This window comes from Thalassophryne amazonica, chromosome 4, assembly GCF_902500255.1.
Source record: "Thalassophryne amazonica chromosome 4, fThaAma1.1, whole genome shotgun sequence".
Lineage (NCBI taxonomy): Eukaryota > Metazoa > Chordata > Actinopteri > Batrachoidiformes > Batrachoididae > Thalassophryne > Thalassophryne amazonica.
Genome location: NC_047106.1, coordinates 3198654 through 3223862, shown reverse-complemented (window position 1 = coordinate 3223862; position 25209 = coordinate 3198654). Strand labels below are relative to the sequence as shown.

Below are 25209 nucleotides of genomic sequence, written 5' to 3'. Positions count from 1 at the left end.
ATTAATTGTGTTCTTAATTAGTGCTTCCACCAAAAAAAAATATTAAGTTTGATTTTTCCATTCAGTAAATACACCTGCATCAACTGGCATTGGAATGAAGTCTGCACCTCCCATGTTAAATAAACCCATTTTGGGGGGTAATTTGGGTGTGGACCCTAGCCACACCCACCACTTGCAAAACTTAAGAATCGCATTTCCTGGCACAATTTAGCCTCATGAGCATTTTTGATACTACTTCCGCACCTTTCATGTTGAATAAAAGTCACCCAGCTCCTGAACTAAAAGTTTACAAGACAGTAGTTAGACCAGCTATGTTGGATGGTTTAGAGACAGTGGCACTAACAAAAAGACAGGAGGCAGAGCTGGAGGTGGCAGAGCTGAAGATGTTGAGATTCTCTTTGGGAGTAACAAGAATGGACAAGATTAGGAATGAACATATCAGAGGGACAGCTCAGGTGGGACGGTTTGGAGACAAAGTCAGAGAGGTGAGATTGAGATGGTTTGGACATGTGCAGAGGAGGGACCCAGGGTATATAGGGAGAAGGATGCTGAGGATGGAGCCACCAGGCAGGAGGAGAAGAGGGAGGCCAAAGAGGAGGTTCATGGATGTGCTGAGGGAGGACATGCAGGTGGTTGGTGTGACAGAGGAAGATACAGAGGACAGGGTGAGATGGAAACGATTGATCTGCTGTGGTGACCCCTAACGGGAACAGCCGAAAGACAAAGAAGAAGACTGGTTAAAAGAAAGATTTAACCCTAAATCTTTCTGTGTGTGTGTGTGTGTGTGTGTGTGTGTGTGTGTGTGTGTGTGTGTGTGTGTGTGTGTGTGTGTGTGTGTGTGTGTGTGTGTGTGTGTGTGTGTGTGTGTGTGTGTGTGTGTGTGTGTGTGTGTGTGTGTGTTGTCCATGGGGATCCACGGGCTGTAGATTGGGTCGTGTTTATAAAATAGGTAGCTGACATTTTTCAAGGCTGGTAATAAATGATGCAAAGTTTGTAGACTGATTTGGAATGGAGTGAATATCAGCGTCTATTGTTCAGTGTTGTGTTGTATCTGTAATTTCTCCAAATATATTTGTCCTATCAACGTTCTGTTTTGGCAGCGTTCATCCTTGAACCACAATACATAAACATACCAAACAGCAAACTCTCCCCAGTTTGTCCGTGTTCTAAGCCACACACACACACACACATACACACACACGTGCACACAGAGGCCACTTGACAATTACACCAAGCAGCGCGAAGCGGCGGAGCCACCGAGCAAAGTGAGGAAGATGACAGACGAGCACGAGTGTGTTCTCATAGCCCATCCAGCTCAGTTTTTGTGACCACAAACTGGAAGTACACAAGAAGCAATATGGCTGACCAAGGTGAATGATGGGAGAACTTTTTCCTGGAAACACGTAGAAAGCATGTTTAGGTGGCTACCACTTTCACTGCATTTGTTTTGCGGTCATCCCGCCGGACACCAGCGAGAGGCTGGCATAGGAATACACGGAGTTACCGCCATAACTGTATTCATTCATCCATTCGCGTACTAATTAAAAGGCAATGGAATAATAATGAAACGACCTTCTGGATTTGTACGACCTGTTCTCACCCGATCGAGGGGCTTTTAGAAGGATTTGCAAAGAATTCTGCTACTTTTTTTTTTTCCCAAATGACATTAGCCTGTCACTGCAGAGGACAATTTACATTCAGGTTAGTAATGTTTTTATCTGAAAGTCAAATATAAAGCCTCATTAATGATCTATTCATGTGTCGCATAAGTCTTCTCAATGTTGAAATATCCCAGGAATCTGCCCAAAATCTGACGGTCTAATGGACCTTTTTTTTTTAACAAGTGCTTAGTGGTAATTAGTCATTTAGAATCAAATTTGTGGATTAGGTATAAATAATATATATTGTTGTGAGTTATTCTCATTAGTTACTTCATCCAAACCATCAACATGTTTATTAGACCCCATTCCTGCCAGGCTGCTCAAGGAAGCCCTACCATTATTTAAAGCTTCGATCTTAAATATGATCAATCTATCTTTGTTAGTTGGTTATGTACCACAGGCTTTTAAGGTGGCAGTAATTAAACCATTACTTAAAAAGCCATCACTTGACCCAGCTATCTTAGCTAATTATAGGCCAATCTCCAACCTTCCTTTTCTCTCAAAAATTCTTGAAAGGGTAGTTGTAAAACAGCTAACTGATCATCTGCAGAGGAATGGTCTATTTGAAGAGTTTCAGTCAGGTTTTAGAATTCATCATAGTACAGAAACAGCATTAGTGAAGGTTACAAATGATCTTCTTATGGCCTCAGACAGTGGACTTATCTCTGTGCTTGTTCTGTTAGACCTCAGTGCTGCTTTTGATACTGTTGACCATAAAATTTTATTACAGAGATTAGAGCATGCCATAGGTATTAAAGGCACTGCGCTGCGGTGGTTTGAATCATATTTATCTAATAGATTACAATTTGTTCATGTAAATGGGGAATCTTCTCACAGACTAAAGTTAATTATGGAGTTCCACAAGGTTCTGTGCTAGGACCAATTTTATTCACTTATACATGCTTCCCTTAGGCAGTATTATTAGACGGTATTGCTTAAATTTTCATTGTTACGCAGATGATGCCCAGCTTTATCTATCCATGAAGCCAGAGGACACACACCAATTAGCTAAACTGCAGGATTGTCTTACAGACATAAAGACATGGATGACCTCTAATTTCCTGCTTTTAAACTCAGATAAAACTGAAGTTATTGTACTTGGCCCCACAAATCTTAGAAACATGGTGTCTAACCAGATCCTTACTCTGGATGGCATTACCCTGACCTCTAGTAATACTGTGAGAAATCTTGGAGTCATTTTTGATCAGGATATGTCATTCAAAGCGCATATTAAACAAATATGTAGGACTGCTTTTTTGCATTTACGCAATATCTCTAAAATCAGAAAGGTCTTGTCTCAGAGTGATGCTGAAAAACTAATTCATGCATTTATTTCCTCTAGGCTGGACTATTGTAATTCATTATTATCAGGTTGTCCTAAAAGTTCCCTAAAAAGCCTTCAGTTAATTCAAAATGCTGCAGCTAGAGTACTGACGGGGACTAGAAGGAGAGAGCATATCTCACCCATATTGGCCTCTCTTCATTGGCTTCCTGTTAATTCTAGAATAGAATTTAAAATTCTTCTTCTTACTTATAAGGTTTTGAATAATCAGGTCCCATCTTATCTTAGGGACCTCGTAGTACCATATCACCCCAATAGAGCGCTTCGCTCTCAGACTGCAGGCTTACTTGTAGTTCCTAGGGTTTGTAAGAGTAGAATGGGAGGCAGAGCCTTCAGCTTTCAGGCTCCTCTCCTGTGGAACCAGCTCCCAATTCAGATCAGGGAGACAGACACCCTCTCTACTTTTAAGATTAGGCTTAAAACTTTCCTTTTTGCTAAAGCTTATAGTTAGGGCTGGATCAGGTGACCCTGAACCATCCCTTAGTTATGCTGCTATAGACTTAGACTGCTGGGGGGTTCCCATGATGCACTGAGTGTTTCTTTCTCTTTTTGCTCTGTATGCACCACTCTGCATTTAATCATTAGTGATTGATCTCTGCTCCCCTCCACAGCATGTCTTTTTCCTGGTTCTCTCCCTCAGCCCCAACCAGTCCCAGCAGAAGACTGCCCCTCCCTGAGCCTGGTTCTGCTGGAGGTTTCTTCCTGTTAAAAGGGAGTTTTTCCTTCCCACTGTAGCCAAGTGCTTGCTCACAGGGGGTCGTTTTGACCGTTGGGGTTTTACATAATTATTGTATGGCCTTGCCTTACAATATAAAGCGCCTTGGGGCAACTGTTTGTTGTGATTTGGCGCTAGATAAAAAAATTGATTGATTGATTGATTGACATTGATTACAGATCTTGTAGAAATAATCAAATTTCTATGATATATGTATATAAATAGAGAGAGAGCGAAATACTGTGAACCGTAATTTGTTGCTTTTCATAATGGCAGGTACTATAATGAACATTTTACATATAGAAATACTATGAATGTTACTAATTTGTTATTTATAATTAGAGGTCATGAGCAGAGTCGCATGTCGGCCGGACCCAACCGTGGGGGGTCGCGACAGGAAAAACACCTCCGTTGGAAACCTTAACGGACAAGTTGGAACATGCCCAAGCTGTTAAACAATTTCTCAGTTACTCATTTGTTGAAAGCCATCAAAAGCCGCCTGAATTTTACAAATGGTTTTCAACACGGAGGTGTTTTTCCTGTCGTGGCGCACACAGATTTGCCGAGTCGTCACGGAAACGACTCGGCAAATTTGCGCGCACGTCTTTCATTACAAAATGTCCTTAAACAGTGGAATGTCCGCATAAAGTCCTCATGCCGGCCTCTTCTGAATCTTCTCTGTTCTCTCACGACGTCCTGGGTGAATTAAGCCTTAAATTAAGATGTTTTCAGGTGGAAACAGGCCGACGACGGCGCCTGGAAGTGCTGCAGGACGTCCCGCTCCGTGGGAAGTCCTTACACCGACAGGAACACCCCATAATCTCTCATCAGCCGTTAAACATTTCACCAATCAATCAACCTTTTTTTTTTAATCAATCAACCTTTTTTTATATAGCGCCAAATCACAACAAACAGTTGCCCCAAGGCGCTTTATATTGTAAGGCAAGGCCACACAATAATTATGAAAAACCCCAACGGTCAAAACGACCCCCTGTGAGCAAGCACCTGGCTACAGTGGGAAGGAAAAACTCCCTTTTAACAGGAAGAAACCTCCAGCAGAACCAGGCTCAGGGAGGGGCAGTCTTCTGCTGAGACTGGCTGGGGCCGAGGGAAAGAACCAGGAAAAAGACATGCTGTGGAAGGGGGCAGAGATCGATCACTAATGATTAAATGCGGAGTGATGCATACAGAGCAAAAAGAGAAAGAAACAGTGCATCATGGGAACCCCCCCACAGTCTACGTCTAAAGCAGCATAACCAAGGGATAGTCCAGGGTCACCTGATCCAGCCCTAACTATAAGCCTTAGCGAAAAGGAAAGTTTTAAGCCTAATCTTAAAAGTAGAGAGGGTATCTGTCTCCCTGATCTGAATTGGGAGCTGGTTCCACAGGAGAGGAGCCTGAAAGCTGAAGGCTCTGCCTCCCATTCTACTCTTACAAACCCTAGGAACTACAAGTAAGCCCGCAGTCTGAGAGCGAAGCGCTCTAATGGGGTAATATGGTACTATGAGGTCCCTAAGATAAGATGGGACCTGATTATTCAAAACCTTATAAGTAAGAAGAAGAATTTTAAATTCTATTCTAGAATTAACAGGAAGCCAATGAAGAGAGGCCAACACGGGTGAGATATGCTCTCTCCTTCTAGTCCCCGTCAGTACTCTAGCTGCAGCATTTTGAATCAACTGAAGGCTTTTTAGGGAACTTTTAGGACAACCTGATAATAATGAATTACAATAGTCCAGCCTAGAGGAAATAAATGCATGAATTAGTTTTTCAGCATCACTCTGAGACAAGACCTTTCTGATTTTAGAGATATTGCGTAAATGCAAAAAGGCAGTCCTACATATTTGTTTAATATGCGCTTTGAATGACATATCCTGATCAAAAATGACTCCAAGATTTCTCACAGTATTACTAGAGGTCAGGGAAATGCCATCCAGAGTAAAGATCTGGTTAGAGACCATGCTTCTAAGATTTGTGGGGCCAAGTACAATAACTTCAGTTTTATCTGAGTTTAAAAGCAGGAAATTAGAGGTCATCCATGTCTTTATGTCTGTAAGACAATCCTGCAGTTTAGCTAATTGGTGTGTGTCCTCTGGTTTCATGGATAGATAAAGCTGGGTATCATCTGCGTAACAATGAAAATTTAAGCAATGCCGTCTAATAATACTGCCTAAGGGAAGCATGTATAAAGTGAATAAAATTGGTCCTAGCACAGAACCTTGTGGAACTCCATAATTAACTTTAGTCCGTGAAGAAGATTCCCCATTTACATGAACAAACTGTAATCTATTAGACAAATATGATTCAAACCACCGCAGCGCAGTGCCTTTAATACCTATGACATGCTCTAATCTCTGTAATAGAATTTTATGGTCAACAGTATCAAAAGCAGCACTGAGGTCCAACAGAACAAGCACAGAGATGAGTCCACTGTCCGAAGCCATAAGAAGATCATTTGTAACCTTCACTAATGCTGTTTCTGTACTATGATGAATTCTAAAACCTGACTGAACCTCTTCAAATAGACCATTCCTCTGCAGGTGATCAGTTAGCTGTTTTACAACTACCCTTTCAGGAATTTTTGAGAGAAAAGGAAGGTTGGAGATTGGCCTATAATTAGCTAAGATAGCTGGGTCAAGTGATGGCTTTTTAAGTAATGGTTTAATTACTGCCACCTTAAAAGCCTGTGGTACATAGCCAACTAACAAGATAAGTTGATCATATTAAGATTGAAGCATTAAATAATGGTAGGACTTCCTTGAGCAGCCTGGCAGGAATGGGGTCTAATAAACATGTTGATGGTTTGGATGAAGTAACTAATGAAAATAACTCAGACAGAACAATCGGAGAGAAAGAGTCTAACCAAATACCGGCATCACTGAAAGCAGCCAAAGATAACGATACATCTTTGGGATGATTATGAGTAATTTTTTCTCTAATAGTCAAAATTTTGTTAGCAAAGAAAGTCATGAAGTCATTACTAGTTAAAGTTAATGGAATACTCAGCTCAATAGAGCTCTGACTCTTTGTCAGCCTGGCTACAGTGCTGAAGAGAAACCTGGGGTTGTTCTTATTTTCTTCAATTAGTGATGAGTAGAAAGATGTCCTAGCTTTACGGAGGGCTTTTTTATAGAGCAACAAACTCTTTTTCCAGGCTAAGTGAAGATCTTCTAAATTAGTGAGACGCCATTTCCTCTCCAACTTACAGGTTATCTGCTTTAAGCTACGAGTTTGTGAGTTATACCACGGAGTCAGACACACCAAAAACCAGCTTAATTTCTCGAATAGTATCCACTCGGATATTCCTCACAGGTCCAGAAAAAATGTTGATAAAGCAACGCGCACAGTCTGGAGCAGCGTGTGAAACAAAGGAATTCAGCCGAGAGGGCTGGACCACATCTCACTCAAGGCCTGCCCACAGGGAAATGATGTCACCGACACGCGTGAAAAAACTCATGCATGCGCACGAGGGTTCAAGCATGATTGGTGTAATCGCACGTCATTCAAATCCATATAGTTTAAAAAAAAATAAAAGGGTCGGTTTATTATCTAATAGACCTCGTATTATAGATAAGTCTTGGCTGGACTGCAGTAACTGCACTGTGAGACACGCCCACTGAGGATGTCTACACTGAGACACGCCCACTGAGGATGTCTGCACTGTGAGACACGCCCACTGAGGATGTCTACACTGAGACACGCCCACTGAGGATGTCTACACTGAGACACGCCCACTGAGGATGTCTACACTGAGACATGCCCACTGAGGATGTCTACACTGAGACACGCCCACTGAGGATGTCTGCACTGTGAGACACGCCCACTGAGGATGTCTACACTGAGACACGACCACTGAGGATGTCTACACTGAGACACGCCCACTGAGGATGTCTGCACTGTGACACACACCCACTGAGGATGTCTACACTGAGACACGACCACTGAGGATGTCTACACTGAGACACGCCCACTGAGGATGTCTACATTGAGACACGCCCACTGAGGATGTCTGCACTGAGACACGCCCACTGAGGATGTCTGCACTGAGACACGCCTACTGAGGATGTCTGCACCGAGAGACACACCCACTGAGGATGTCTACACTGAGACATGCCCACTGAGGATGTCTGCACTGAGAGACACGCCCACTGACGATGTCTGCACCGAGAGACACGCCCACTGAGGATGTCTACACTGAGACATGCCCACTGAGGATGTCTGCACTGAGAGACACGCCCACTGAGGATGTCTACACTGAGACACGCCCACTGAGGATGTCTACACTGAGACACGCCCACTGAGGATGTCTGCACTGAGACACGCCCACTGAGGATGTCTGCACTGTGAGACACGCCCACTGAGGATGTCTACACTGAGACACGCCCACTGACGATGTCTGCACTGAGACACGCCCACTGAGGATGTCTGCACCGTGAGACACGCCCACTGAGGATGTCTGCACCGAGAGACACGCCTACTGAGGATGTCTACACTGTGAGACACGCCTACTGAGGATGTCTACACTGTGAGACATGCCTACTGAGGATGTCTGCACTGAGACACGCCCACTGAGGATGTCTGCACTGAGACACGCCCACTGAGGATGTCTACACTGAGACACGCCCACTGAGGATGTCTGCACTGAGACACGCCCACTGAGGATGTCTGCACTGAGACACGCCTACTGAGGATGTCTGCACTGAGAGACACGCCTACTGAGGATGTCTACATTGTGAGACATGCCTACTGAGGATGTCTACACTGTGAGACACGCCTACTGAGGATGTCTGCACTGTGAGACACGCCTACTGAGGATGTCTACACTGAGACACGCCCACTGAGGATGTCTGCACTGAGACACGCCCACTGAGGATGTCTGCACTGAGACACGCCTACTGAGGATGTCTACACTGTGAGACATGCCTACTGAGGATGTCTGTACTGAGACACGCCCACTGAGGATGTCTGCACTGAGACACGCCCACTGAGGATGTCTACACTGAGACACGCCCACTGAGGATGTCTGCACTGAGACACGCCCACTGAGGATGTCTGCACTGAGACACGCCTACTGAGGATGTCTGCACTGAGAGACACGCCTACTGAGGATGTCTACACTGTGAGACACGCCTACTGAGGATGTCTGCACTGTGAGACACGCCTACTGAGGATGTCTACACTGTGAGACACGCCTACTGAGGATGTCTACACTGTGAGACACGCCTACTGAGGATGTCTGCACCGTGAGACACGCCCACTGAGGATGTCTACACTGTGAGACACGCCTACTGAGGATGTCTACACCGTGAGACACGCCACCTGAGGATGTCTGCACCGTGAGACACGCCCACTGAGGATGTCTACACTGTGAGACACGCCTACTGAGGATGTCTACACTGTGAGACACGCCTACTGAGGATGTCTACACTGTGAGACACGCCTACTGAGGATGTCTACACTGTGAGACACGCCTATTGAGGATGTCTGCACCGTGAGACACGCCTACTGAGGATGTCTACACGTGATCACTGGCTTTCGTTGTATTTATTGAGCAAATGTGACGAAACGTCAGCAAGATAAAAAACCTGCATTTTACACATTTTTCATCATGTATCTTATTTCAACACAAAAATAAATGTTTGATCTCTTTCATCGTCATGACCAGAAAGGCGTTTGGACTCAGTGACAAGTTTTTTGTTTGTTTGTTTGTTTCTTAAGGTGTCACGAAAAAAAATACAGACTGATTTTACGTTCTAGTGTTAAAACGTATTATTATTATTAGAATTAGAATTAGTATCATCATTATTATTAATTGAAAGGCATAAAATCTGCGGGTCTAAAAATAAATCCTACATAAATAATATGAATATACTCGTATATATATTCAGAATAATATGAATGTGTTTCGACATCAATTCTAAGTTTGGTCGTTTGAAATTCGTTTTGACGTCATTCATCGTCACAGAAGCGTTTTGATGCGTCAAAACAGATTAAAGCCTATTTTTAAATCGACCTTTTGTAAATTAAAGAAAGAAATGATGAATGTAAAAAGTATGCTGCTGTTGAAATCGCGTGTTCAGAGGTTTGCGTTTGTTTTCTTTTTTAAATCAGATTTCCTAAACGTGCGCGTGATTTTTAGATGAAAATGGTACGTGCGCACGTGCCTGCGCGCGCATGCACGTGGAGTAATATCTGCATCCTTTCTTTGAATAAAAGCTTGTTTTGTTGAATAAAAGTCTCCTGGCACCGCTGTGCTCAGAGGCACAAAGGCAGCGCAACCAGCAACCGGTAAAGGCCGCCACGCACGCGCACGTCAGGTCTCCGTGTGGGTCTCGGGTTCCGGTTCCCTGCAGCCACAGAACCTCTGGAACCAAAAACACCACAAATCATCCCAAAGACAGTTTGAGTATCAAACTTAAAATCAGAAAAGAAGGTTTTATTTGATTTACTTACATAAAGAGTTTATTTTCTGTGTGAACATTTTCAACTCGGATGTCGTAGATTAAATTTCTAAAATTTAAAAAAAAATCTACACACACGTTACACAGTACATAAAGTCTGTGTTGTAAAATTTGAGCACAGGAACTGATTTTTTTCTGTTTTTATTTTACGAACATTTTAGACCTTAAAATATTTGCCGTTTATTCAACAGAAATAGAATCATCATATATTTTGTGTAATTGGTTAAAAAAACGAAAAATGTCTCGATTTAAATTATTCCAGCTTCACAATTGGAGGAATTTTACGTTCTAGACAAACTGGTGTGATGCCACTTTAAACATGTTTTAATGAGCTGATTCCAGGTGCAGATTTATGAGACAAAAACAACAGTAAAACACCATCAGTTTGATTTCAAATGACTTTAATCTCTTTTGGTTTTGTAGCCTTTAAACTGCTTACAAGCTCCATGTTAAAGCATTTTCACTTTTGGCACGTTTGATTTTTGGACTTTGAACAAAATGAGTGAATTGGAAGCATTCTGCAAAAAATATGGACATTTTTGCTAAAATATACGGTTCCAATAATCACGTGGTTGTGCAACTGATGAGATGCGTCAAGTTCAGTGAAACATCAAAACTCACGTGACTGCTGCATAATTAAAACGGACAGTTTCAAATAAAAATAATAGTTTATTACTGTGTGTGACACCTGGCCCCTGTGCACCAAATAAATGTTAAAATAAATATATTTAAAACCTGCAAAGATAAATTACATTTTTTATATAAATCATGTATAAAACATTTCCATTTAGTTGTCATTTAATTAATTTAATAATAATATGACAAAAAATATTCGCATTGCTGTGCCAATAAAATAAATAAATGTTTTTGAAGCATAAAAATGAGACATTTGTAAACGTGATCACATTGGATCCTGTGAGTCTGTCTCTGGGTCACTGTAGCGCCCCCAGCTGGTGGTCTCACTGACAGACGCACGCGCATCAGGCTCAGAGATCAGTGACGAAACTTTAAAATTCAGACTAAATAAATCCTAATTTCTTAGTTCCAAACAAAAGAGAGGAGGAGCAGGAGGAGGAGCAGAGGAGGAGCAGAGGAGGCCTCCTCCATGTGACGAGGGGAATATGAGGGACTCTGACAGGTCTTAAACGGTCTGGCGCCAAAGCCTCCGTCTGTGCGCTAAAAATAGGCGCAGAGATGCTGCGGGGAGATGGAGGAGAAGATGGAGAGATGAAAGAAAAATAGAGAGACAATGCGAAAGAAGAAAACTAGAAAAGTCTATTAATCACCAACATGGCGCAAAGTGCCCTGGCGGCGGCTCTTTTTACGCACCTGGAACCTGATGAAGAATCCAAAATCCTGCGCTCCTCTTCGTTTGTTTAACCGGAAAATTATGTCTTTTATGTCTGTATTGTTTACATAATCTGACTAAATAAACTCAATCAAACCTGAGTGGTTTTGTTGTTGTTGTTTGCTTTGTTTTTTCTTAATAAAAATAAGAATTAAAAAACAAGGTCCTGATGGATTCTGCTCCGTGGATCCGGATTTAACACAGTGAGGCTCAAAATGAATCAGTTCATCACTAAAATGTGAGAAAACAATCTGATCAGCATTTATTGACGGGGGGGGGGGGGTGTCACTTTTTGTCTTTTTCATTTTTGGCACATGTAAGTAACCACATAATCCGGTTTTAAACTGATCCACATCAGGGACGGCCTGAAACTAGTTCGAATTGGCTTCAAGCACATTTAAAACCATCTGATTTTTATTCACTTTGACTCAAAAGTATCGTGTTTCAAGCTGTTTATAATTGTTAAAAGCAGGTTAATTTGGTCAAATTAAACTCAAAGTACAAATTGGCTCAAATCATTTGACCGGTTTTTACTAGTTCTGATTAAACTGGTTTTAAATTTGTTAAAATTGTGATCATTTTCTCCGCGACCCTTAATTGGACTAAGCGGTTGAAGATGAGTGTGTGTGTGTGATAATTTTTTGACAGGTTCTTAAAGTTTTAAAGTAACCGTTATATTAAATATTTATTCGGATTATATATATATATATATATATATATATATATATATATATATATATATATATATATATATATATATATATATATATATATATATATATATATATATATATATATAAATATATATATATATATATATATATATATATATATATATATATATATATATATATATATATATATATATATATATATATATATATATATATATATATATATATATATGCGCTCTCGTGAGTGCGTAAAGTTTCCAAAGTCTCCGTCACTTCTCTGGTGAGCAGGTGTCCTCATGCAGGCTGACGCGCACGCGCTCAGACTTTGTGTCCAATACCAGGAGACAAACTCACACCATCCGAACCAGAACGATCCAGAAGCTCCCCAAAAACCAAACCGGAAATGATCTGTGAATCAGGACGAAGCAGAGAGAAGTTCGAGAGAAAGAAAAAGACTTTCAGGGTCCACATAGACATCACCTGAAGTCACCTTAAATAATAATAATAATATATTGTCTTCACATAGTCTACGATTTATTCTGCGGAATTTTTGTGCAGAGATTTGACGCAACAAGTGCACGCGGCGATGCGCAAACCTCAAATGCGCCACTTTTAATAAATTTTTATTTCACTGAGTTTAAACGCTGAATGACGGCGTTAGTTCGATTGTACGGGTTAAATATGATTTAAGACTTATTTAAAGCTTTCTTGGGACGCCGGAAAATGTTTCTGGCAGAGTTCTGATGGGTTTTTGGTTCAGTATTCCGTCGCTATGATCCGGATCAGCTGTTCCTCCGAAACTCACGTCTGACACCGAGAGGCAGAAACGCGGAGCCGGTGGGGGGGAGGCGCGGGGGGGCGGGGGGCGGACATCAGGGTAAATAGAAAGAGACAGCAGATTGTTCTTATTGTGGTTCGTCAGTAGACTGGCGCCGACAGGCTCTTGAGCAAACCGAGTGCTCGCGCTCCCGGTGCGCGAACCGACCCTGTTTGACGTGGAAACAAAAAGTGTAAATTACGATGTACTTCGAAAACTGAAATGATGAACACATCCAGCACTCACCGTCAATTTTATCTCCAGATTTCCCAGCGCGTAGCTTCCACTTTTTCCACGTGGGCCGGGAGGAAAAGATGCAGATGAGTGCGTTAAAACAAGCGCAAATCCAGCGTCAAACCGGTTTAAACGTGCTGTGACGCACTGCGCGAACAAACACGTCCGTAGAGCGGCGCGTTCACGGCCGCGGAGACCTGTCCTGCTGGGGACTCGGTCCGTCTGTGCAAACTTGGATCCTCCGGAGGGGACGCTGTAAGAGCGCACGCCGACAGAGGTGACGTCTCCACCCGCCAACAAGTGAGGGCTGACCCGCTGCCTGGCGCGGAGATGGGGGTGGGATTTCCCGATCTTTTCTGTCATTGGTTAATATTTTATTCTGTTGACATGTTTTCTTACTGCTAATGCTTCCGACACCTTCCACCCCCCACCCCCCACCCCCCCTCCAGGAGTCTGGCCGGAGCTGTCAGAACCACGCCTATAGTGGCCCACAATTGGTCCAGAAAGCGTAAAATCAGCAATCAAAGGGGCTTGGTTCATTAGTGTCGAGGACATGTGAGTCAGTCCCAGAGCTGCCGTGATCGTGGGATGACCGAGGCGCACACTCGCTGTCTGAGAGCCACGCAGCGCGTCCCGGCCACTGCCTCCAGTGTCCGCGCCGCCGAGGAAGTGAAAGGGGGGGGAACGCTCTTTTCTGCGCCTGGCTGCTCGGCGCCATTCTGCTCGCGCGGCTGACTGTGGATAAAACGCCACCAAATCACCCATTACTACACTTCGCTTGTTGTGGATGCACCGATGAGAGATCCAGTTTTCACAGGGACTGCGATGGCTTATCACCCTTTCCACGCGCACCGGCCGACCGACTTCCCCATGTCCGCCTTCCTCGCGGCCGCTCAGCCTTCCTTCTTCCCGGCGCTCAGCCTCCCTCCCGGCGCGCTCACCAAACCCATCCCGGACCACGGCCTGGCCGGAGCGGCGGAGGCTGGGCTCCACCCTGCCCTCAGCCACCATCAGGCGGCTCATCTCCGCAGCATGAAGAGCCTGGAGCCGGAGGAGGAGGTCGACGACGACCCCAAAGTCACTCTGGAAGCCAAGGATCTTTGGGACCAGTTTCATAAACTCGGGACGGAGATGGTTATAACCAAATCTGGAAGGTAAGAATTCCGCACGATCGGAGCGCAACTCGCGGAAATGGACCCGACGGACCGCGCGTCGGGCCGACACCGATCCGCGATCCCTCCGAATGAATCCCACCCGATATTTTGAGACATTACACAGGGCGAGGGACGTTCTCACACACTTTAGAGTTTGACTGCTTTCAATTCGGACACAAACGGGTTTGTGAAATTGAGATCATTTTTAGTGACATATTTCCACACTGATCGACTCCAGATGTGAGAAAATACAACGACTTGAGTCCGATTTTCTTTTTTCTTTCTCACACCGGGGAAAAAGAGAATCGGCTCAGTTCTGCACAATAATCTCTGATAATTGCGTGGTTTTCGCGTGTGCGGCGGACTGCGTGGCCGCGCGGTGCTGACGGTGTGATCGTGTTCGCAGGAGGATGTTCCCCCCGTTCAAAGTGCGCATAAACGGCCTGGATAAAAAAGCCAAATACATCCTGCTCATGGACATCGTGGCGGCGGACGACTGCCGCTACAAGTTCCACAACTCCCGCTGGATGGTGGCGGGGAAGGCCGACCCGGAGATGCCCAAGAGGATGTACATCCACCCGGACAGTCCGGCCACCGGCGAGCAGTGGATGGCGAAGCCTGTTGCGTTCCACAAACTCAAACTGACCAACAACATCTCGGACAAGCACGGATTTGTGAGTACACGCGCCTCTTTTTTTGTTCTTTTTTTTTCTTCCTTTTTTCTTTTTTCGCACAGATCCGGTTTTACGCAAAGATCAGAAATGTTGTGATTCGTGGTGGGAAAGTGGGTCATAAAAAAAAGATTAGAAACAAAATCTGACAATGCACAAAAAGCATGAATAACGGGTTTTAAATATTTGGATTTCATGCAGATAAGATTCAGAGTAAACACACAGATCAGCCAGTTAGGGTGTAACTATTTACTTTATGCAAAATCACCCAGAATGCTAAATCCAGGACTTAAATCCAGCACCAGGGTCTCTGGAACCCAGAAAACTTCAACTGCAAATACTCTGCTACATTCTACTTTTAAAACTATATATATATATATATATAAAACATATTACAGTACACTGCAACACTGCAGTACTACGGTGCAGTAAAGTAGGTTTTGAGGCTTCATTTGGTGTTTAAACACTAATGTTCTGAAATATTGTTCCTTATATTTTGCACCTTTTTCATCACATCATAAAATCATATCATCATCCAGAAAAAATAAAAAATCAATTAAAATAACTGAGAATGTGCTGAGAAATGTGACGTGCACGCGCGAGCTCCGCAAGCAAATTCAATATTTACACATTTTTTTAAACAAATAACTTAAGTCCTGCCAATCAGCTTCTTTTAATTTCTAGAATAAATTACAGTGACTGCAGGTTCAAATGTTAAAAAGAAACAGAGAAACGCGCGTCTGAAGTAAAATCGACTAAAACACGGCCAAAGATTATTTTATGATTATTATTATTTTGTCGATAAATCGTTAGAAAATTTTTTATGAGACATTTTGTCACAAAGCAAGTCAGACGTTTCTTTTAATAACTTTTGAAAATATTTTGTTGATTGCAGGAATTAAGAATCCTTTTAGAGGTTTAATTTTTTGTATTTTTTGTATTTTTATTTTTTATATATATTTTTTAAAAAGAATAATATTCAAATATTCAAGTGGATTTCAAAACCACATTTCAAGTTGAAACGAACTGATTTTCAAAAATCAACACATCTGTTTTAAAATCAGTTTAAAGCTCTTGGCGCAGAAGCGTCGGCTGGTGGTTTTAAAAAGCGGCTTTAATTCACTTTGTGGTTTCTGTCAAACAATTTCAAATCAAAACGGAAATAAACAAACGTCACGTTTCAGAAGCTGCAACATTTATTTTCATTTTTTTCTAGACTTGATATGACTTAAAAGGCAAAGTCATTTCTGATTCTGTCAGTTCGTCACACCTGAGTGGTTCAGGTGCGGCATGAAGCGAACATTTGATCCGGATCGGATGTGGCTTCAGATACTTTTGCGCTTATATGACATGATAAAGTCTTTGGTCACCATGGAGACGCAGCAGACGCTGAGGTGTCTTTGTGTGGGTGTTTTTTGGGCGCAGACCATCCTGAACTCCATGCACAAGTACCAGCCCCGGTTCCACATAGTCCGGGCCAACGACATCCTCAAGCTGCCCTACAGCACCTTCCGGACCTACGTGTTCCCGGAGACCGAGTTCGTGGCTGTGACCGCCTACCAGAACGACAAGGTGAGTCCGTGCGTGGCTCGTGCACGGTCCACCACGCTCCTCTGCACAACAGATATGCTGCGTGCACGCGCCCCTCCCCCACGAGGCTTAATCTGATTTTGTAGGTCGCCTAATTTTCTGCAGAGAACTCTGTGCGTGTGTGTGCGCCTGTGCATGTTATGAATTTATGCAGAGAAACGAGTCTCTTCTTATTTAACGTGTCTGGACACATGGCAGCTTTCTGTGGGAACACATATTTATTAGTGCTATTGATTTTTGTTCAAATTGTCTATTAAAAATTAGAAAAGATGCATTAAATTTGCCACCTTTGTTAAATTCAGTTTATTGCACCGTTTGTATGTTTCAAGCTGTTCCAAACCAGTCAAACATGGATACACACACACACACACACACACACACACACACACACACACACACACACACACACACACACACACACACACACACACACACACACACACACACACACACACACACACACATATATATATATTATTTTATTTTTACAAATCAACATAAAAATCAGCCTTTTGAGGAATTTGATAATTAATCTCACAAAGCAAAACTTTAGTTTCAGCTTTTAAAATTTAAGCATTTTCTTACAGATTTAGTGCTGAAAGGACAATTTGATTATCTGATTGATTGTTTAATTGATATAAAACATTAACATTTTAACAACTGATAAAAATAAAAACAGTGATTAGTTTAATTTTCTTAAATATTCATATAAATTAAATATTTCTGTTATGTCAATCAAGTAGCCTAAGAGTGACCTTTGAACTGTTGCTCTGACAAAAAAAAAAAAAAAAAAATCACATATAGACGTCACCTCTTGGAAATAAATAATTTTTTAAAAAGAAATCGGTAAATGAATAATAAATGAAGATAGTCATTGTCAGGTGAGACCATCTGATGTCCAGCAGTTTGTTGTCACAGAGGCTCCGGTGGTTTAAAACTGGAACTGTTTCTAATATTTTGGCTTTCCCATTTAAATAATCTGGTAAAATATTAGAAATAGTCCAGTCTTTGATTTTTCCTTCACTTGTGGAGGTGTACCTATTTTTCTGGCCAGATAGTGCAGTTTTATTTTGTGTCCTCGCGCACGGACCTGGTTGGAGCGTGTGTTCAGAAGAAGCATCTTGTTAAAGTTTACGACAGACTCACAGGAGCATCAGGGGCATATATATATATATATATATATATATATATATATATATATATATATATATATATATATATATATATATATATGGGGGGTGCTGAATCCGAATCTGAGCTCAGATTTGCTCTATGACATCACGTTTGGTTTGCAATCTGAATGTTGATGGATTTGTGCATAAAAGTTGGATAAAAGTGGATAAAAGTTGCTTATTCACTTACAGGTTTGATACCACTAATCACACAAAAGCAGCTTCAAAAGCATAGTTTTTAAACCATGTTCGTAATAAAGTTTATGGCACTGAAGAGGTTTGTGAGACTGCAGCTTTTGCGTCAGTTTTAAGTCATAACAGAAATATGTTTTCATATCTCCAAAACGTGATTGGCAAAAACTAACACCGGATTCGGATTCAGCGCCCCAAATGACCCAAAATCAGTTTTTAAACTCCATGTCCAGTGTTATTGATCTGATCATCTGTTTGTGTCTCTCTGTTTATTTATTCATTTATTTGCTGCTGCTTCTTTGGATTCTTTTCTGGCACTTTTCCTCTCGGAGTGGCGCGCGCACATTGTTCTGATTATTAATAACCACGTGTTCTGTGCTGATCAGATGTCTGCTTTTATTCTGGAGAACTGGATAATCGTCCTGTTTTTGACAGATAACGCAGCTGAAGATCGACAACAATCCGTTCGCAAAGGGATTCAGAGACACGGGCAACGGCCGCAGGGAGAAACGGTACAAACAGCAGACCCCGTGCTTTTATTCTGAAAGGCTTGCGTCTTTGTTTACTGGTGCTGATGTTGGGACAGGAAGCAGCTGAGCATGCCGTCCCTGCGGATGTTTGAGGACCAGTGCAAAGCGGACCGGGACGCGGCGGACTCGGACGCCTCCTCCGGTGAGCCTCCCGCCGGCAAAGACTCGGTCCACTCCCCGCTGGGAGCCGCTCCGAGCCCGCTGAGGTTCAGCAGGACGAGCCGAGGTCAGCTTCAGTCTCTTTATTCTCTTATTTCAGGGGCGTTTATGCGCTGAAATTCACGAAGAGCACGGAAAGAACTAAACTATTAAAATCATTTAACGCAAGAAGGTTCTGTTTGGAACACAAATACTTTGTGTCACTGTCATTAAATGAACACATTATATACCAGATAAAATTAATATATGATGTCATCAACGTTTTCATTCCTTAATAATTAAATACAGCAACAGCTCCTGAACATGTTTTTATATTATTCATTTGTACATTTTTCTCAAACATACCAATTAAATACACCTTTATAAACGTGTTCTGTCTGATGTCTAATTCAAAATCATGAGCTTCCGTCACGAAATAAGTCCATTTTTCGTGAGGTTTTTTTTTTATCTTACTATTATTAACCATAAGCGCCCCCCTCCCCAGACCCCCGCCCTGCTTCACTTTTAATTTAGTGCACCCCTCACCGAATGTATTAGAATAAATTTGTGCTGCAGTTATGAAAATGTTGCACTTTTCATGACAGTACCGATAGATTAATGTATATTTTGTGATGCTGAATCACGGCATGCTGTGAGATATCATAGCATGCACACACACACACACACACACACACACACACACACACACACACACACACACACACACACACACACACACACACACACACACACACACACACACACACACACACACACACACAGAGTGTGTGTGAGAGAGAGAGTTAAATGACAAATAATATCTGATCATTTCTCCTGATTGTTAACAAAAGTGAATAAAACAAAGTTTTAGTATTTATTTTAAAATCACGTTCTGGTGGTTTTAGTTCAGTCTGTGTTTGTACATATTCATGATGTTCAAAAATAAAATAAAGTCTTCTCCTCAAACCAGTGTGTCAGAAATTCAAAGTTTGAAGGTCGTTAACGTCATAATGACGTCATGCAGTGAAACGTTTTTGAAATTAAATTTGTTTGCTGAAAACTAAAAACAAGTTTGTATCTAAGCAAAAATAAAAAACAAACCCACTTTGTTCATAAAGGTGGACAAAAAAAAACCCTTTTTATTGAAAAATTTGAGCCCAAACTGAAACACATTTGTCTCTAATCAATACCCTGAGAACAAACTGTTTGGCAACAAACCCACAAATTATTAACTTATTCAAAAAATGTCATTAAATCCCACATTGTAGTGAACAGTAAAGGAGGAAGACTGAGCGCAGCTGTGAACTCTCAACTTGGAATTAATGACATTGTGGCTCTTTTTGTTATCATTTTGTGATGAACACAAACGGATCCCAAACGTTTAAACAGGTTTCATCAGTGGCAGAACATTTTAAATTTAACTGTTTTTTTGTGATGTCATCTTCAACTGCTTACTCCAGTTAAGGGTCACAAGGGGCTGGAGCCTATGTTATCAGTGACACGGCTTGAGGCAGGTTCACCCTGACATTGGGGTGAATGTGAGGCATTATTGTAAAGCACTTTGAGCGTCTGATGCAGATGGAAAAGAGCTATATAAATGCAGTCCATTTACCATTTACCCTGGACAGGATGCCAGTCTGTCACAGGGTCACATGCAGACAAACAAACAAGCCCATGACCTTCCTGCTGTGAGGCAACAGTGCTAACCACTGACCCACTGTGCCATCCTCTGTGTTCACATGGTTCATAAAAAACAAACATAAACTTCTTTTTAGGCTTTTGTTCACTCATCTTTTTATGTTTCAGCTATTTGTGTGTTTTTATGTTCTGCAGAGTTTTGTTCTGAGTTCATCTGTTTTTCTGGACGTACCCTTAATTCCGCTCAGGACTGAAGCGGCCTTAAACCGTGTTTCGGCTTGTTTAAGGAGTCCGTGCATTCTGAGGGCTGCTGCTGATAAAGTGCTTGTTTGGTTCTGCAGATGAGAAAACGTGCACGGACAGCGAGCACGAGCTGGAGCATCAGGACGAGCGCTGCACCACCTCCAACAGCCCGGGACCCGAACCCGTGTCCCCCTACAACTCCCGCTGTGACGAGCGTGTGAGGGACCAGTCGAGCGCCGAAAAGAAGGATGAATCTGTCTTCAGCATCAGGAACTTGGAGAAAGACAAAGCAGAGAGCCGTCACAGGAAGGACGCCGCCGACGCGTTGACAAAGGACTCGGACACTGCTGCAGGAATCGCTGTCAGTAAGGACGCCTTCTCACCCCTCGTGGTGCAGACCGAGAGCCCGTCACACTTCAGCCCGGGTCACTTACAGAGCCTGGCCCTGTCCGGCCTGCATAGCCAGCAGTTCTTTAACCCTCTGAACGCCGGCTCACCTCTGCTCTTTCACCCCGGCCAGTTCGCCATGGCGCCCGGAGCCTTTTCAGCCATGGGCATGGGGCATCTACTGGCCTCTGTATCTGGAGCAGGTGGTTTGGAAAACGGTAGCCTCTCTGGCCAGGGCGCAGGTGGAGCAGCAAACCCGTTCCCCTTCCATCTGTCCCAGCACATGCTCGCTTCTCAGGTAAGAAACAGCGTCACACTTGAACCCAATCGGTGTTCAGTTCCTGGTTTCCTTTAAGAGCCACAAGGCAAAGTTACGTTTAGTTTCCAGAAAAGGAAGTGTGAACATGAGTTCAGTTTGAGGACGAGCTGAACCTTCAGCCGCTTTTGCTTTTCTAAGATGTCAAAACAGAATCTGGTTTAAATTGCTGCTGGAAAGAACTCATCCACTAATTTGATCGTTTTATGACTTAACTTTCAGTTCTGACGGTTTCCTTCTTTCTCCTCCCAGGGCATCCCCATGCCTCCATTCGGAGGTCTCTTCCCGTATCCCTACACCTACATGGCGGCAGCAGCGGCAGCTGCTTCAGCTTCAACCCTCCCAACGACCAGTTCCTCCAGCCCGCTGTCCAGGAACCCGTTCCTGGGCTCGTCGCGACCCCGACTCCGCTTCAACCCGTACCAGCTCCCGGTGTCACTGCCTCAGAGCTCCAGCCTGCTCACCACCGCCCTCCCCGGCAGCCTCAATGCCAGCTCCGAGTCCTCCAAACCGAGCAGCAGGGAGACGAGCCCGGCCCCGGAACACCACAGCAGCCACAAGACAGGGGGTGCCAGCGGGAGGGCTGGATCCCCCAAAACCTCCATGAAGGACTCTGTAAATGAGCTCCAGAGACTGGTGAGTGGTCTGGAGGGCCAGAGGGCTCGCTCCCCCACTGCAGACTTGTCCAAGTGATGAAGACTTTGTGAATGGATGAAGGCTTTTTGAACAGCAGGAGACTGAGGTGCAGAAGTCCTGTGCAGCACATTAGAGTCTGTGAGGACAGGCTGACCGACGTGGGCTGCTGAAGGCCGACACTGATCTTTTGTTTTTTGGAACAAAGATGGAGACATTCAAAATGTAGTCCAAATAAACTACGAGTGTTCAGGGTTTTATCCAGAGTGAAGAACGCTATCAAACTGAATCTGTTGTCACAAGCTCTTTAAGACTGTCTGAACATTGCACTCTGGATTACACTTCTACGCCGACGACTACATGGTGTCCGTACATAAATAAAACACAGGCGGTCCCCAGATGAGGAACGAGTTCAGCTCCTGTGGCTGAAAAATACCTGGACTGTGACATAAATGGAAACTACAGCTTAACTGGCTGCAACTTAAAAAAAAAAAAGAAAAAAATTATTAATGAATTGTTTAATGTATAGCATATCCACAAATTGTGACAATGACCATATGCCACTGGTGTTCAAGGTGATACCTTCAAGTGTCTTAATTTGTCTGATAAACTGTCCAAAACCCAACAATGTTAAATTTACTACAGTTTAAAACTGTAAATTATTATATTTGACAGCAGAATGTTTGAATTTTTTTAGTTTTATTTTTTGAGGAACCACAAACGATGATAATTGACATTCATGATTCATTTTCTGTTGTTTTCAGTGCTCGTCTAAACTAAGGCAGTTTTTGCCTGAACACACCTTAAATAAAGCCTCCGTGTATCTTTACTCAAAGCTGCAGGTTTCCATTAAAATAAGAAAAACTTGCTGTAATTTGTACATACATCATGTGCGCAATTACAGATGCTCGTTTACGAGGTGGGGCCACCTGCTGGTGGAAATTAATAAGACTATCAATAGTTACAAAAACCTGATCAAGTCATGAAAATCATGTGTGACTTGTTTTAATCAGTGTCCCTACAAAATAAAATCTAACTTGATCGCTTTCTGTGATATCGGAGTCACTGAGCCGATATCAGCCCGACATATCGAACTGACACCTGAAGTCCAAAGTCCATTATTCTGGGTTCAACTTGAAGTGTCTAGGTTCCAGGCCCAGCCTATAGTCCAGGCTGAGCTCCATCTAAAAACATTTCTAGTCCCATTTTGCTCCCCACCCCTCAAAAAAAAAAAAAAAAAAAAAAAAGAAAACCCTGAACATTTTACTTTTCATTTCACAGCAGTAAATTCTTTTTGAACTATTTATGTAATTAAAAAATTTAATTCTGTAAATAAAGCTAAGATCCAAGAATATGCAATCGGTATTAATTTATTTAAGGCTGTATATTAGCGTGTATATATTTTGAATTTAGCTCTTTTTTTCCTGCCCATTGAAGGTAAAATATAAAGTGACTTTCGTGCTTGTTGTTGATTTGAGGAGACGTGTGTGCCATGTTGAGTCTGCATCCACCGACAAACTCAGAGGAACGGAGAGCACCACCTCAGGTTATTTCACTCCAGCCAGGAGACAGCGGACGCATCACTCATATCTATTCAGAAATATATTTAAAGATGAAACTATCTTCTTTATGCTGGTTGTCCGGGTATTTTTTTTTTTTTTGATTGTCTCACAATTTCAATAAAAAAAATCGTTGTGCTGAAAGATTGGAGGCTTTTTTCTTATTCTTATATTGGATTAATGTGTTGAAATCTAATTTTTTAATGAAATAAGATATTTACTAATTCAAAGTATGTCGCAAGGAAAGAGTCAACTTTTAATTATCTGATTGTATTGAAATTGTTGTGTTTTTATAGAATTTTCATTTATAAAAATTATCACAATCTTTCTCACTTTAGACATTTTTAAAAACACATTCTTACTGTAAAACCAGCTGCAGATTTCATACAGAACATTAATAAAGTCCACATGGAGCCTTTTTGTTTCCAAACAACTTGGAAAAAAAAAAGTTGCCAGAGTTTAAAAACTAAAGAATATTTGTACATCTGCTGATCATGTTGGAGAATGACGATGTGATATATGTTTGGTGCTGATATGGTGATTTTCCTCTGCAGGAGCTCAGAGAAAAATGATCGTTTTGATGTCGTTATGACACAACTACACGTGCAGCGTTTGTTCTTTTCAGGGTCCAGAAATATGATATTTTAAAATATTCTGAATATATTAAATATGCTCATATTTGTGACTAAACAGTGAATCAGTTTTGGGTTCAGGGTCAAATGGAAACAACATGGCGCTAAAAGCTTCGTTGGCCTTCACGCTGTCTGTAGATACACGAGCGCCCTCTGTCGGCACAATATTTAATTGTAGTTTGGTGAATTTGAGCTCAAAGTTTTTTGGAGTTGAAGTGCCATTTTTAAAACAACACATTACAGTTTGTTTCGTGCAGAGTCGGAAGAAGAGTGACTTTTTTGGTGACATTAGAGGAAATGAAGTCCTTCTTGTTCTTCTTCTTGTTGGAGCCTCGATGATGGTTCAGATCTCACTTTGGATTTCGGTTATTTACATCTGGATCTATTGTTAGAGCCGCTGTTTCCTGCTGTGCTCTTAATTTTAGAAACACTGAAGAGTTTTGTCAGAAATGTTTCCTCTGCAGCGCCACTGAACTCTTTTCAGGAATAATTATTAATATCAGTGTCATAAATATCCTCAGTGGGAGGAAAAATACCAACATTATTATTATTATTATTATTATTATTATTATTAAAGTCCACCAACGGAAAAGAACTTCACATTTTTAAATCACATGAAAGCTACGTCATAGAGATAAATGTAATAATTACTTTATTTTGCCCAATAAAAGGTACCACAATAATGGCAATTGTATTATTTGAAATTTGTACTTTAAAAATGAGCAAAGAAGAAATCAAAAAAGGTTACTGTTAGTTTTATTTTTTTTTTATTGGCAAATAGAACCTCAAACATATGTTTTAATATTTGTTGAAACATGAATGTTTTATACTTAAAATACATCCTATTTATTATGAAGTAACAAACTGACATGTGCATAAAAATAGACTTATTATTGTTGTTATTTTAGGTTGTACTTTATCACACAGAAAGTCAAAGATACTGTGGGTTTTAACCTCATGGAGCTGCTATTTGAAACAACATGGACATTTTTTCTATGTTTTATGGTTTAAACTGTGTATTTATCATTAGATGTGCCACATTTCTCCATGTAATATGGAGTTGCATCAGGAAGGGCATCCAGCGTAAAACTTGTGCCAGTTC

At 42.0% G+C, this 25209-nt stretch overlaps 2 protein-coding genes across 4 annotated transcripts in view; one reads left to right on the top strand and one right to left on the bottom strand.

Moving 5' to 3' along the window:
- LOC117509358 overlaps positions 1–13779 on the bottom strand; it is a 37397-nt gene extending 23618 nt beyond the window's left edge. Inside the window, exon 1 of one of the 2 annotated variants that reach the window (XR_004560385.1) lies at positions 13265–13779. Coding sequence is in view for 1 of the 2 variants with exons in the window: in XM_034169030.1 (XP_034024921.1) it covers positions 13265–13615 (351 nt within the window). In the remaining variant the exon portion in view is untranslated. The remainder of the gene's footprint in view (positions 1–13264) is intronic. The other variant, XM_034169030.1, reaches the window with a different exon arrangement.
- Positions 13780–13783: 4 nt separating this feature from the next.
- Positions 13784–23619, top strand: tbx2b (T-box transcription factor 2b). 2 transcript variants are annotated; one of them, XM_034169029.1, is made up of 7 exons: positions 13784–14406; positions 14813–15080; positions 16503–16649; positions 18467–18543; positions 18618–18703; positions 20679–21265; positions 21536–23619. In XM_034169029.1, exons 1-7 carry the CDS (start codon positions 14048–14050, stop codon positions 21974–21976), a joined length of 1965 nt encoding a protein of 654 aa, XP_034024920.1. In that variant the 5' UTR covers positions 13784–14047; the 3' UTR covers positions 21977–23619. The 2 variants fall into 2 exon arrangements, with proteins under 2 accessions (XP_034024920.1, XP_034024919.1); XM_034169028.1 differs by having other exon boundaries at positions 18618–18787.
- Positions 23620–25209: the final 1590 nt, after the last annotated feature.